Here is a 16238-nt window from a genome sequence, read left to right on the forward strand (position 1 = left end):
ACAGGGAAAAGGTTCTTGCCCCAGCTACCCACCTATAACAATTTAGCACTTGATTTGGGGGGCATTAACCTGTACACACAAAATGTGTTGGTTCTTACTATTCTCTGTAAACATAAGCATGTCATAAGCATGGAAATGTGCTCAGCAAGGCTGCTGAGGCTGGTACTGAAATTGTAAACAGCCCATTAAACAGAAGCAGTAAATACTCCAAAGCGCTGTAGATCTTGGTCAGTTAAAAAGCACTGGACAGGCTTTAAACCTGAAAAAATACTTGGCTCCATCTAAATTCCCTTCTTGCAATCCAACCTAACTCTGCCCTGCAAAAAATTGAGGGGAAAAACAACCAGGTAAAATCCACACAAGAGCAGCAAATACACAAGCACTTCAGTAACTATTGGCTTCTAGAGCAAACACCAACAGTCAGCATGAAAAACAGGCTTCACTAAAAGACAAGAGAGGGATAAAACAGGCAGAGGATACCTATAAGCACATATCCTTGTTCAGAACAAAGGTGTATCCGAGTCAGTTCAGGGAGTAGAAACAGTAAACAGAAGGCTCCACTGGTGGTAACTGGTGATTTTGCACTGAAACACAGGACTATGTAGGAGACAGAAATGAAAGCAAGACAGTGGGGAAAGAGGAAGAAAGCCCAACATATATAGAAATATCATCAGATGATCCTAAGTAAAGAGATAGAAAGAGCGCAAAAGCTCTTTGAGAACTTCTGGGCTGCCAGAAGGAGACCCACTGCAGCACTACAAAACTCTGCATTCCTTGTCCTACCACCTACTTCCCATCTGAATGGCTATAAACCCATAAAACCTTGATTTCTCCGGTTATCAGAAGGAGGAAGAACATTGTATCTCAGAGGTATTGTGCTCAGGACAGGTGCAAAACAGAACTGCAAACCTGCTGTGAATGTAAACAGCACAGCCGATCCCTTCTGTATGCACCCACAGCGCTAACAAGGACACCCAGCCGCCAGCTCCGTATTTCTGCGGGCTGATGAACCTCCAGTCATAGCACCCACACAAAGCCCTGTGAAAAACAGAGATGGGAATCTTCAAGTAGGTCATGCCTGCCCCACACTATATACCATATGCCTCAGACCTGCGTTTAGCTCTAGGTGACTCCTTTTAAGGGCAGATACACTCAGACTCATTCCCTCTTCATTAACTGCAGGTACTTTTCAGTCACATAAAAGCTACATTGCATTACAACTTCTTTCTTTAGAATGATTCACAGAAGTAATAGGAAAGAGTCCAGAAGTCTTGATAGCACCTCAAATCAAGCCTAGCAGATGAGGAAGGTGCCTGTGGCGGGGATGTTCAGAGCGAGCTAGGCTTCCCCACTATGCAGCCTGTTCTGTATCAGTGCACGGCTGGCACTGCCACAGTGGTCCTGGGGCATTGACGCTGGTGTTGCCAGACCAAAACCAACTCTTCTCATCAATCCCAGATACATATTAATAGGCACACTACAGAATCCAGGACTTTATAGATGTATGCACTGCTTTTAACTCCTGCGTAACTAGTGGAAAGTTAGTTTACTTGCAGTTTGAGTAATAGACTTAACTTCCAGCCTATGAGAACGACCTCAGGCTGAGTAACTGAGATTCAATACCGTTTGTGCAATTTTAGCCTGACTTAAGCACATCTTTGTTTTGTGGGGTTGAGATGTATGGTGAACCTGCCACATGGAACAGAGAAGTAAATTTTTCATTTCAAGTCTCCCCATCTGATATAAGTAGCTTCCCTAAGAATTTGGTATCTAGTTCATAGGACTATTTTTGCTAACAAGAAAGCACAAACAGGTAACACAGCTGCTCCTGCATAACCCAGTCTGTGGACCACTGCAGACACTGGGACAGGAGGGACACCTGTGTCTTATTACCATGAAAAAACTGATTTTTGTAGGGCTGAAACTCAGCTGTGCTTCATGGTAACTTACAGTGCTATCAAGGACAGAAACCACACACTTCTTTCTTTACCAAAGACCACAAAACATCATTTACTCCCTTGATTGTGTTAGCCAATATGAAACAAAGTAATTTTTAATAAAGTGTGCCATGACAGAGAAAAATTGATACAATCACAGAGCTAGTATAATAGGATTTAATTCTGCTTCAGATGTGCTAGTTTTAATAAAAAAGGATTGAGCAAATCTAAAATAAATTACACTGAAAGGTCAGGCTTATTGCTTGTACAGTTATGTTAACTCTTCCACAGACATTTTTACAGACTGTATTTATGAGACCTTTTGATTTTCAGAGGAGGTATAAAATACATCTGCAATTTTCCCATTATTTGCAGCAGTGTTTCTTTTACAAGTGTCATTTCTCAGTACTTCAATACAGATTTCTTTAACTGACATTTATAAAAAAAATGATGAGTTATTTATGAGGCGGTTTTGTTAAATGAGAGAAAGTGTAATTCCCAACAGAAAGTTAAACCCAACTAGAAAAAAAATTTGTTAAGGGAATGATGATTCCCATTTGAGTGCCAGTGATGCTCGTGATTTCTTATTCATTAATCATTCCACCAGCATGTCATTTATTCAATAGGAAGCAAATCAATTACTTATTTTTATATGTAGCTAAAGCCCTCATACTGTGAACTACTGAGAACAGACATGAATTGGAAAGAACTGTAAACACTGAATCTTATTACAAGGCTCTGATTAATATTACAGCAGCACCTAGAGACCCTACCCAAGTTGTAGCCCACTTTGCTTAGCACTACCATAACACAGGGATAAATATCCATCCTAACCCTAAAGGAAATACACAACATAAACAGACCTTAGCAGAGGAGGAAAGAGCAGAGACTCTGCAAAGGAAGGAGCTTGTTGTGGCCACAGAAGAGAGCTAGAAATGCACAGCAGCATCCCAGGTCACAGTCCTGCACTGCCAATCCAAGCTCTCCAGCCTTGCCTGGGCACATAGACCTGTACAAGACTGTACAAATCCCACAGGCACAACCAGGGACCTTACAAGCACTCCAAAAAGCTGCACTTACACTGATTCCAGTCTTACAGAGCTTCTTGCCACTGCCATGGCTGCAGAAGTCTATCACACATGAACACAGATGTTCTCTGTTGTTTCTGTGTTTTTACCCAATTCAGCTGTATGTGAGACCTCACACTTGGAAAAGGTACTATCAGTTCTACATCAGTCTTGAGAACATCTACACACAACAAGCTCAATTCTCTACAGCCACCACCAGAGAAGTCCTGCTGAATCTGATCAAAGGAACTATCGGAAAGAACAGAAAATCCAATCCAATGTTTGCATCCACACTTTCAGGGAACCTAGGTACAAGTCCATCAGCAGTGTGCACAGGCAAAGTAGGCTGGACTGTGCCATCATATTTAAAAGTAAGACTAAGTCTTCTCAGTCTTGGGTTCACTGTGGAGTTCAGCTCAACGCTCTTGAGTGAGTTAAGAGTAGCTCTCTAACCAGTCGCAGGAGACTGCAGGCAACATTGCAACTACAGCAGCTGTAGTATAATGAAGACGTACCACAGCAGCCAAGGACTTCCCCAGGGGGTTTTGGGTTTTAAGAATCACTTTAATTCCAAAATATTGATTTTTATTTCATTCTGATGAAATCAACAAGAAACGATTGCCAGCCATTACTATTGGGGAGCAAGAGGTGACACCTGCTTTTTGCACAGCACAGAATTCAACCAGAAATCTGACTGCCCATAACTAGGAACATAAGCAGCTATTGCTTGAAATTAGAAAGCCACAGCTTTGTGCTGTGGGCTACAATAATTCAGTTGCTGTGGGCTGGCAGAGGAGATTCTGCAAAACATACATATCAAAGAGCTACACAGGCATAAACATTAACTTCTTTGCATAGTCTGAGTTATATGAATATGCAAAACAAAGGCATTCTGGGAACACCTGTGAAGTCCCTTGACAAACTCTGCTTAATTTTATCAACATTTCTGCTTCTGACAGAAAAAAAAGTTGAGGTAGAGCAGTACCCAGAGTACAAAATTCTGTGTTCAACAAATAAAAATGACAGACAGAACATGTCCATTAAAAGAGCAATGCTTACAATACAGAAGAATTGCTTAGCTTTGGGGGCTTTCTGAAACACAGTCAAGGAACAAGACCAGATCCTGGCAGGAGACACGGCACAGAAGGAGCAAAGAGTCTCAGCCACAAAGCAGTACAGTGAAGGAGGTCAAGTAGTACCAAAAGCCTTCTAGAGTAGGCCAATATTCCTGTCAGAAAGAACATCAAATGGCTCTGAGCAAACAGATAAATGTCATAGTTTTGCTGCAGTCAAACTGCAGGAAAAAATATATATTTAAGAGAAGTGTGTTCTTTTTCTTTTGATGACTATTAGGTGACAAACTGGAAGAGGATGTTGTCTTCATTTTGCTGTTTGGAAGAATACAGCAAACCTTAGAGACACCCCCTCAACTTTGCTTCAACAGGTAAAACGTCTACCAAGCTTTATAGATCCGTTCATAAACGCTTTTTCTTCTGATACCACTGACTGACAAGATATCTGTACCTATTTCTATCTATATTAGATAGAGACACAGTACAGCCTTTGCACAGGCCCTGCTACACACAACCTGCAGTTACTGCTGCTGTGATTGATGTGAATCCTCTGATCTCCAACAGGAATGTAGTCCCCATCTGACAAACTGACTATCTTATTTTGTCTTTTATTTTAATAGGTTTCCTGCTAGCTGGGCTCTGCCTCCACTTGATCAAGGGTACTACAACCTCAATCAACTCTTCTCCTTGTTTTATCTTTTCCCCTCTATTTTTAAAAGCAGTGGCCCAAATCCATGCAAGCAGTAAAAATACTGTACTTTCTCAACTTTTATTACTACAGCTAATTCCCAATGAGAACAATAATTTCTATAGCAACCCTTGAATGAAGGTCTCAAAGCTTTTTAAATCAAAAATAAATTATATATGTAGACTAGCAACGCTGCTGATCTCAGGTTGTAGGCACCTTCCTTCCTCCAAAAACAACACAGAAAAAACAGGTACATAATCCACTAACACAGCCTTAGTAAAGCTGTACTTAAACTGATCCTGCTTCACTAATTACAAAGCAGCCTCTCTCCTCAGCTCTCCTGCACCTTGGCACACACAGACAGGCTCTGAATGACAGGTGACTCACATTGCTTTGTCTAGTCCAAACCATGAACATCTAGTTTTGAACAAGGAATACCACATCCACACAAAACTCTTGGAATAATTTAGAGTGCAATGGTTTAATTCCAATCCAGAAAAAAAAAAAAAAAAAACAGGACTATTTTCTATGTGGTGTGTTAATAGGTGTTATTAGCTCCTTATTACTTTTAGTTCCCTCCACTGATGAAGACTTTCTGACCACATTAAGACAGACTACATTCAACACTGTATTGAGCTCTTTGTGCAGAAGAGATGCAGATTTCTGAAGAATGATGCAGTTAGCCTGTGAACAAAATTCAAAAGGCAGATATATGGAGCAAGCTAAAGGTAAAATATTAAGTCGATCAGGTGACCTTTAGGCCACATGAATACCACCATAGATAGTTTCCTGAAGAGTTCTGTATCTCAGAAAATAGCCATGCAGAAGATGTTGTTTAGTAATACTTTTCCCCACCTACTACAGCTCAATAACACTGGGCTCCTGTTTACAGTGAATTATTGCCCATAATCCCTGTTTTCTGCCTCTGCACCTAAGATTAAGGTAAGCCTCAAGCACTCCTTACTCTGTACACAAAGCACACAAATACTCGTGGGGCTCTGCAAGTGGTAAAAATGAAACAGCAAGCAACATGTAGCATAGCATTTGATGCAGAACTACGGAGATCAGTACAAATAAAAGAATCAGCAACACCCTGCTTTAGGTAATGTCTGACTCTAGAGAGTCCTTGGTAGACACATCTAGTACACATTATCAGAGAAGCAGAATCAACACTGTTAGTTTTCATCACAAAGTGACTGTGGCAATTAGTCAATACGGAAAGTCCATCGGGGTTGGAGGTAACTCTGCAATAGGAAAATTTTTTAAATTACCAATACAGAGAATACCATAAACCACCTCACAGCAATAAATTGATGTCTGTGTTCTACCTCCTGTGAGAGATTAAGTCTCTTCATAAAACCATTATATCTGTCTTTCCAATTCAAATTAGCTCTATCAGAAGAGAAGAAGCTCTGACATAGTGTACAGCACTTGATACTTTTAGTATCAGAAAATATGATTATACAACCGTGTTCTGCTTTTCAGTGGGTTTTGGCTGATTTCTCACTCAACCATCAAGCCACTATTTGTAAGGATCCATGGAAAGAAGTAGCTATCCTTACCTGTTGGCACATGAGGGTAAATCCCTCCACTTGGTAGGAGCCCCAGGTGATGGCAAGGATACCCTCATAGTTCTGATGGGCCGCTGGCTGCTTTCCAACACCATCAGCAGAAAGGCATCTGCACTTCAGAGCAAGGTCAACAGCTTACCTTCAACAGTCTCTACCACTACTTGACTTTCCCAGTTTCACAGCTACAGCATTTTAAGGGATTGTGGAAAAAGTCATCTCCTTCAGCCATTATTAAGTCAAGATATCACTGTTCATAAGCCAAGCAAGAGTCTGAAATCGTCCCTGAACTACTGAGTCAGCAGAGTGTGGTGATGCCTCTACCAGCACCTGTAATTGAGCAATCTTACACAAAAGGCACAAAACCACAATTAAAAGGATTGTATGCAAGTTAACTTCGCACCTTTTAACCAGTCCAACAAAAGAGTGGGTGGGCATCAGGACCTGTGATCAAACAACAAACCCTTATACTCCAGGTTTCTAAATAAACTTCTAAAATGGGATGTCAGCATTTTAAGAAAATCCTATCAGCATGCAAGAAATAAACTAACATTATTCTTGTGTTTCTGATTCTGCCTCAGGTTCACTACAAAGTAACTTGCTGCTCGATAAACTTTGATATGTTTTCATGTTATGAAAACAAAGACAAATACTTAGTTATTCACTTTTTACCTCATACATCCCAAATCAATAATTGCACCTATTGATCGATGTCATAAATTCAAAACATTAATTTACATTGAGTAACATAACCTAATAAGAAGGCAACAACTGAATTTGTTGAAATCGATTTTCCTTTTGTTTCCAACAGAAAATCTTCGGGTCTGTAGAATAATAAGGTGCAGTGCACAGAGCAGTTAATTATCAATGAGTATCACAAAAAGCTAAAATGAAATTTCTTTTTGAATATGGAAGGAAAATGTTGAGTCTCCAGGACTGATGTTTAAGCAAAAGAAATTTCTTGTAACTCTTCACCATGTGTATTCAAGCAGCGTGAATCATGGAAAGGTGAATTTCAGCATGTACTAAAATCACTTTATAATGTAAATAAGTAAAATTTTTTCAGAGGAATGTACCTAAAGAAGCTATAAATTAGTGCTGAAACATTCTGTTTTGAAAGAGCAGCATTTCTTTATTTATTTAACATTCCAGCAACACAATCTTAATAGTAAGTCACTGAAGCAAAATCCTGTGACACAAATTCATGCTGGTTTTTGTGGTGCAGACGGGTGCCTTCAAGCAGCAACTGAATGCACACAAATACAGAGTCGGCACAGCTTTTGCATGCTGGCTCAGAGGTGCTCAGTGTTGCACTGAGTGCAACATCAGCTAGTAACTTAGTTTAAACTTTGACAGAGGCCTTTTAAGTTGAACATAACCAACTTTTGGACAGGAAGACCTACCCAAATCACCTCTCAGTGGTAACCATCCATCCAGCCAGCTGAGAACTCTGCAAGTATGTTTGGTAAGGACTAGCAAACTCTGAGGAGGCAGCTGGACTATTGCCCCCTTGACACAAAAATCTAAGCAATTGCAGAGGACACCTCAGCATTGCCACACCGCTGGCCTCATCCACATGCAAGAGGAACAGCTCCGTCCTCAGATTCCCTCCTTTCAGATCCACCACCGACACCTGGGGCCTGAATGGGTAAAAGCACAAAAGCCCTGCAACCAGGGTAGGCAAGAGAGGAGAAAAGCCTGACACCATCTTCACAAGCGATGCTCTGTCCTGAGGCACCTGCACAGCTCCCGTGCTTTCACTGGTGATTCCATTCACTCAGCAGCAAGTTACAGCAGCTTTAGTTTATCCATTTTTATTGGTAGTAAACCGAAATTTAGATTTAGCCATCAAACTCCAGTTAATTACTGAGTTTCCCAGCCCAGCTCTCACCACAGCCTGGCATGGGCAATTGTTTCTCAGATTCAACCTTTTCCCCCTGCATTTCAAACGTCAGAAGAGGACCCTGCTGCAAGAGCAGCCTTTGCACAATCACTGGGAATTGTGCCAAAACACCCAATCTGTTCATTTGCACATGTTTCTAAGGAGCCTCCTCATGAAAATTCCCATGTCAGCTGACCCACCAGGATTTGAAATAATGCCTAGAAGCAAAGGCTTCCTCTCAACCAGGAGCTGGATTTTTATTAAACACATCACACATACTGTGCATCTTCCTGCTCCTTCCAGAGACTTGACCACCCTTCTATCCAAATTCCAACAAATACTTAAAGCAGGTTACAGTAATAAGTTGCAACATCTTGTCTCTTCTTTCCCCAGCCTTGTAAGCCCAGTCCAGCATGCAACAGCACAGCTTGGTGCCAGGCTCCAGGACTAGTCCAACTGGGTGTCCAGAGAGGTCACACAGAGTCCACACAGGAGAGCGGCAAGTGCCTCCAAGGTGGGTTTGTAACCCCCAAAGACATGCGTATCCCATGGTGGCCTCACACGGGCTGCAGGGCAGAGGGGAGAACCAGACAAGCAACAGCCTCCTTTGTGCTGGAGTATGAGGTAATGAATCAAAATAGTGATCTGCATATTTAAAATCTTAGAGGGCACTCCAGATTTCCAAGCCCGTGAATGGCCACGTTCAGCTCCAGGACCAGGCACAAGTGTCACATCAAGACAGAGGGAGCAGCTACCAGCCCAGAGGACTTCTACCACCCAGAACAGAAACTACACAGGCACAAGCCATACCAGGTTGATTTTTCTTTTGAAAGGAGATGACTGAAAGAGAGGGGAGATAATGCAGAGTAGGCATGGGAATACATGCATGCTCATACCAACAGCCAGACTAAAAGGTCTCTGAGCATCAGGACTCTCAAAGCAGACATCATCCCACACCCTTGCCCAGGTTATACCACACCCAGCTGAAACAGCCTTCCATGTCAAACACAAACACCCAGAAAACACAGTTGGACATATCTACCTGTTCAGTGGCACCACCTAAATCAGGTAATCAGTGCTCTAGTTTGCTACTGCTGAATCAAAGATATATTAATATATTTACCAATGTTAGGCCCACACTTAGGTGATACTGAAGTACTCAACTAGGAAAGTGTTTTGTCTACAAAAGGTGTCTCAAAATCTCTAAGGAGCAGCTACTCTTTTTGGAAGATGACAAACGCACTTCACTGTCATGGTTTAACTCCAGCTGGCAACTAAGCACCATGCAGCCACTCACTCACTCCTCGCCTCAGCAGGATGGGGAGAGAATCTGAAAAAAACCCATAAAACTCGTGGGTTGAGATAAAGACAGTTTAATAGGAAAGAAAAGGAAGAAAATAATAATAATGTTAATAATAATTATTATTATTATAAAAGAATTAGAATATACAAAACAAGCAATGAACAAAGCAATTGCTCACCACTCATCAACTGATGCCCAGTCAGTTCCCAAGCAGCAGTCCCCGGCCAGCTTTCCACCCAGTTTATATACTGGGCATGATGTCATATAGTATGGAATAGCCCTTTGGCCAGTTGGGGTCAGCTGTACTCCCTGTGTCCTCTCACAGCTTCCTGTGCCCCTCCAGCCTTCTCGCTGGCAGGGCATGAGAAGCTGGAAAGTCCTTAATATAAACACTACTTAGCAACCATCAGTGTGTTATCAATACTATTCTCAGCCTAAATCCAACACACAGCACTGTACCACCGACTAGGAAGGAAATTAACTATCCCAGCCCAAAACCAGGATATTCACTCACAATATCTATTCAGATATTTTTGACTAAATAAAAGCTCAGTGAAGAGCTGAAAACTAACTTCTATTTTTCTGTGCTGTTATCATACCTACTAAGGAATATAAGCTCATTTAACAAAGCATTAGTCAATGAAAATATATTTTACGCAGAGAAAAAAGTAATTAGCAAAGTTGTCCACATTTTATCCATACATAGATGAAGGAAACCACTATTGACACAGATAAATATGAAAAGAGAGTTTATGGTTTACTAATACAGCTATCTACTATATTGCTTACTTTACTGTAAGATGGTAATATTTTATAGCCAGCTCCTCGAGGTGAATGACGATTAGAAATTTATGACAGCAAATTTCTTCATGAACCCTAAACTGAAATTAGTTACTACTTGAACAAAATGTTGTATATTTATTTACAAGTGAGGACTGACTGCCAACAGCATGGATATATCCTTGGAATTTTGTAAAAGCTCTATGAAATCCATAAATCACTAGTGTGCAACAGTTTGCACTATCTTCACAAAATCTCAACTACAATTTTATGGCTATCATCCTTAGGATTATTTTAATGATTTGAAATACTCAGCAGTCAATACACTTTTTTCTTTTCCTAAGCAGAAATGACAAAAGGAAAAAAAAACAAAGACACAAAAAAACCCCTAACCAAACCCCACAAAAAAACCCCTGAAGGAGTACAAACATGAGGATCATGATATCTAGAAATTCAGAGGTCCATCTTTAGAAAATATGAAAGCAACAGTGCTAAGGAAAGAGAAAAAACAAAAGCCCTACTGGACTGTAAACTCTCACTGTGAAATGGTCTCCTGAGGAATATCCACCTATTAAGCTAGTGATAGAAGACATAATGAATGCCATTTACAAAACCGCTGAGTGAAATTTAAAATTTTGTGGCCTTCAGCAGTGTCCACCTAATTAATAAATGAGAGGATAAATGAAGATGACTTTTCAGCCTCTTTATGGCAAGAAACTGCCATGTAGAAATAAGAAGGTCTGTTACCTGAAAAAGGTGTCTATAGCCTGACCTTCCCAAAAGCACTGAGTGCATACAGCGAGAACCAGCATCACAGGACAATACCAAACTCCACTGCAAACTCCACAGCCACAGAGTAGCTCTGCAGTCAGGATCACTGTTCCCATTAAAACTTCTGATGTTTGAACAGATCATCTTCTCCCGCAGTGTTGGCAGGTACTGCTTCCAAGGAACTCCTGAAAACAGTAGACTTCAGTGCTGGTAGACCACCAGAGAATACGCAAGAAGTAGAAGCTAGCTACGGGATCATGCTCAGCCTGGCACTAAAAGTTATCATCTGGAAGAACTCTTGTTCTTGTAGTGAACCCAACAATGGTTCTGGCCTGCTACTGAGGACATCTCTATTCCTATCTCTCCTTCCTAGTCTAGGTGCCTCACCTGAAGAGTGAGGTCTATCAAAAGTCACTGTGAAGCAGACAGAATTGCTACCAACCAGTGCCAGGATAAACTGGTCTTCTGGAGCTCCCTGCTGTCTCTCCTTTTTTCTAGGGAGTCATCCTGAGAAAAAAGTGGAAAATTGAGCGTTCATTTAGGCCATGCACCTCTCCAAGCAGAACATCTAGCATGTCTACTAGTGATCAATAGCTGCAATGACAAAATTCCTAATCCCTGCCGTTCTGTTTCCTAGATTTAAGCACCAAAGTATTATTTTAGTAACACACCAGAGGTACAGAATAAGAGAAAAAAACAGTAATATACTTTAATACAGGATCAACACACATTATATCATTCAGTACTAGAGACAACACAGGCAATGCTGTCACAAAAATACAGGCACTACTATTATTTTGTTTCAGATTACAGAAAATTAGGAAGTTTGAAAGCACATGTGGAACAGCCACACACACACACACGCACACACACCCCCCTTAACTTTCAGGCTGTGGTAGTTGAATGTATGAGAGGTATAAGAGCAGCAGAAAAAAAATCAAACTATTTTGAACACTTCACAAGTACATGGGCCCATCTGCACCAGAAGCAAAATTACCAGAAGACAACAGGTTCATATTATTTTTTTATTTTCATATATGTACACTTAAGAAATCTCTATTTGAAAAAGTTCAGAAGTTATCTTTCAGCAACACAATGTAGACATACCTTTGAGGCAGCAAATATTACTCCTATTAAGGCTCTTATGAAATGATGGATATCATGCAAATGCAATTAAAGAGTACATTACATTTCAAAATATGCAAATGCAAACCAAGTTCAACTTTAACGTTTTCAGAAAAAGAACGTATCAAACATCGTAACTGTGACCCACCAAAGCATTTACATACATGCTTGAAGCTAAGTACATGGACTAGATAAACTTAAGTAAACTTAAGTAAAATCTAACAACTGTCAAGCTGTCTCAACCAGATCAGAACAATCCCTTCCAACATCACAAGTGCCAATGTCTGCACCAACCATGTTATTTTACATTCACATAAACCGCTGCTGACTGCAGGATTCCATATGCTTTTTCAACCTGTAAGGCCCGTATTTTTTACCTTTGGCATTAATTTGTGATCACTGGAACTACTTAATCCCTCCACTGAACCTGGGGAAGAGGCATGCACAGAGACACCTGTATCCTAGCAGTGCACAGCAGAACTGCAGGCACTGCATAAGGGAAGATAATTCCATCAGGCATTTAGGAAGTTTCTGATAAATTTCCATATACTGAAACCCTTGCTTATGATCTCAAAGAGTGAAAGGTGGATTTTTTTTTTTTAACTATAATCAGCATTAGCATTAAATCAAACAAGCAATGCTAATCTACAAGAAAAAAAATTCTTACTTAATATTTCAGTATAGTAATGCTAACTTGTGCAAAGAGTATCTAAAGAAGGTCTAATATTACCAGCAGGGAAAAGGCTTCATTCCTTCTCTATGTCATTATAATAAATTGAAATTAAGATAATGAAGATGTCATCTGTGTGACTTTTTTTGTTGTCATCACTAACATAACTCAAAAATAAAAGGACTGATAGTTTGAAACTGATGAGTATAAGAAAAGAAAAAGAACACAACTGTTGTGACCTCTCCCAGGATGTTACATGCACTGCCTGATGGGTAAAAGGTGTTAGATGACTAGTTTTTCTTTCTTCAAGCCTAGTGCTAACACAATCAAATTTTAGTTGTCTACTCAAAAGGAAACAATAAATTATTTTCAAAATTTTGTATCATGTAATTTGCAATGAAATTGCCTAAAGGCCCAGACTTCTCAGAAGTTTTGTATCACATTACATTCAGTGCTTAGAAGTGTCTTACAAACAGTATTCCTCACCTAAGAAAATAGTTAAAAGAAGGAAGATTCCTTTATTTTAGTCCATCTAATTTTGAGTCACAGCGGCATATCATTTAGATACTGCTAGGCACATACTGTGTGTATATCTGCAACCAGAAGAACAAAAAATGAAGAGAAAGATCCATTTTGCTTTAATCCTGACCAGCAGCTGTTAGCAATTTTCTTTAGTTATCACTGTGGGACATGATGGATGGGAAGACTCAATAAGCTGAGGAACTAGTACATAGTATACAAGTGCTCTCAAGGACTGTTGTTCAACAGCACATTCAGTTTAACTAGGAACTACAGACTAAGAGATAACAGGTAGCTCCTGGGAGCATTTATCATTCTTCAGAGAAGCTGTCTGATCAATAGGATAATATCTGGAAGAACAATTGCATGATCTTTTGCTATATAGCTAGTATATCATGCTATTGAAGGAGAAGAAAAGTGAACATTAACTCAAGTGGTAACTCAAACTAAGAAATTTGCATAAGAAGCTGAGATATTACCATTTTAAGACTTTCCATACACTTTGCAACACAGAGAAACTGGATACACAAAAACATGCAAGTCAAACAAAGCCAATCTACAATAAACAAAACCAGAATACACTTATTTCAAGACTTAAAACATTAAAATATTCACCTGATGCTAAATAGGAGCAATGGAATAAGGTCTAGCCCTAGGTATGTAATTCAGTAACAATTCAGCTGGCTCTTCCAACCTTTATTTCCCTCCTCCTTTTACTTGTTTTAAGAATTTCAGGCCATAAACTTACTGAGTGACACAGGAGCCAAAAAGCAAATGTAAATAAGGCATCTTCCTCTCCCTATTAATAGCAATGCTTCAGGGATTTGTGATTATGTATGTATGTAGCTGCACAGCCTTTTTCCAGCCCATAATTACATGGGATGTCCTTCTCCCAAGGATAAAGCAGGATGTCAACTACTCTAATAGCAAAAATATTATTTGAAAAGACATCCTCCTTCTCTGAGCAGACCTATCCCATCTGGGTTGCACACTCATTTAAAAGCATGCATTAACACCCATCACTAACCTGTTTGAAAGTTGTGCCCCATCATTATTGTATGCAGCTCTCAATTCATCAGATGAATCTCAACAGATGAATACCATTTTTTATACAAGTCTTACAAATAAAATCCCAGTGAAATAATTAATAACTTGGTCCCCAAGCAAAAGCTCCATTCCAAAATACAAAATCATATTATTAATCTTTCAAAATGCTCAACCAAGTCATCACAGCTATTCTGCCCCAAACCTTAAGCACAGACTATCAATAAAGGCTGGAAATTGTTCATCAGGCTTACAGAGATTAAGCCCAGAAAACTTCAGACATTACAATATATTTTAAAGGACATAAAAGAATATGGGCAGAACTCTGTCCTAAGACTCAAGACATTTATGAAGTCCTGAATTTTACAAATACAGAAGAAGGTACCCAATGCAAAGCATGAAATACAAAGAGTTTAAAGAGTTTTTTTTCATCTCAAAACACCTCAAACCACAGAAGGAAGCAAACTGCACTAGAAGAAATATACACATAGTTTTTAAGGGAAGTACCATGTAAAGCAGACTGCATTAATCTAGACTTGACATTATGAGGGCATGTCTCACTGTAGCAAGGTCCATACTAAACACTAGATCAGAGACAAAAGATTAAAGCAAAACATTAGATGTCATAGTCACTGTTCTACTGATCCGGGAAAGGCAGAGACTCCAAGGTGAGCAGAAACTATGAACCTGCTTAAAAAAGGCCATTCCTGCAAAGTCAAAAAAATCATACATCCAACACTTTCATCCCTTCATTAAAATAGAAATACTACAAAGGAGCACTCCATAACATATCCCCATTGCTTCTGACTGACATGTTGAATCAAAGGTAAAAGCATAAAGTTAGCAGAGATAATTAGAGCAACAAAGATCTTCTAGCACAAGGCAGCATTGCTGAGCAGCCTACCAACAAGAAGATGAATTACTTTGTTTGTTACTTAAAAAAGAAACTGTTAGTTGACTACTTCAGTTTATTAGGCATAGAAATGTTTTAATCTAGAGGTCATTCTGAAAAACACTTCACCCTGTGTTTAAGCATGTAAGAAGCCCAGCAGAAATCAGTGATAAAGAATGAAAAAAAAATTATTTGCTGGCTTTCCTTCCAAACAAGTCAGAGAAAAATGTCAGTTTAATGCTGACAGCAAACAAGGATGTCAGTCTAATTAGATTTTTTTTGTTCTGTCATGCTCCTAATCCTATCTAAGTACTCCTCTGAAAAAAAAACTCTGATCAGTGATGAAGGCACAATTATACAAACCGTAACATTCATTCTAAATGTAGCTATGCAAAAAAGAAAAGAGAGGGTAGGGAAAACAAAGGTGAAGTATACTTCTCTTCAAATAATGAAGTCAGTTTATTTTCCAACAGCCATATAAATTTAAGATATGAAACAACAATAATACAGCTATAGAATCTAGGTTTTCTTTCAAAGCAGCAGCATATAAAACATATAAAAGCTAAAACCTCAGCACAAGCTTCAGAAAAACAAGGACTGAGTGAATTTTGCCAAAGACATGAAACTCACAAAATACAGTACACAAAAATACTGGAATGCATAAGATATAAAGCTACACATTCTAGGTAAAGAAAGACATTCTAAGGTATACAAAATTTGCCAAATTAAACCATGGGATTTGGGGGAGAGTACCATGAATACAAACAAGTTGGCAATTAATACTTGTAGATGGAGAGAAGAAAGTGGCAGTTTTACATTTAGAAATCATTTCCAGGTTCACGACTTCACTTTCTTAGCATCTTTTTTTCCAGAGTTCTCAGCAGTCAAATCTGCTTTTCTCTTCTGTGACTAAAAAGGG

At 39.5% G+C, this 16238-nt stretch overlaps 1 protein-coding gene across 1 annotated transcript in view; it reads right to left on the minus strand.

Moving 5' to 3' along the window:
- Nucleotides 1-11969: 11969 nt before the first annotated feature.
- The window catches only part of SMARCA1 (SNF2 related chromatin remodeling ATPase 1), a 41185-nt gene continuing 36916 nt past the window's right edge, over nucleotides 11970-16238 (minus strand). The window contains exon 24 of the mRNA XM_074915635.1: nucleotides 11970-16228. Within this exon, the coding sequence (XP_074771736.1) occupies nucleotides 16157-16228 (72 nt within the window). The 3' untranslated portion in view covers nucleotides 11970-16156. The remainder of the gene's footprint in view (nucleotides 16229-16238) is intronic.

Source organism: Athene noctua, chromosome 11 (genome assembly GCF_965140245.1).
Source record: "Athene noctua chromosome 11, bAthNoc1.hap1.1, whole genome shotgun sequence".
Taxonomy (NCBI): domain Eukaryota; kingdom Metazoa; phylum Chordata; class Aves; order Strigiformes; family Strigidae; genus Athene; species Athene noctua.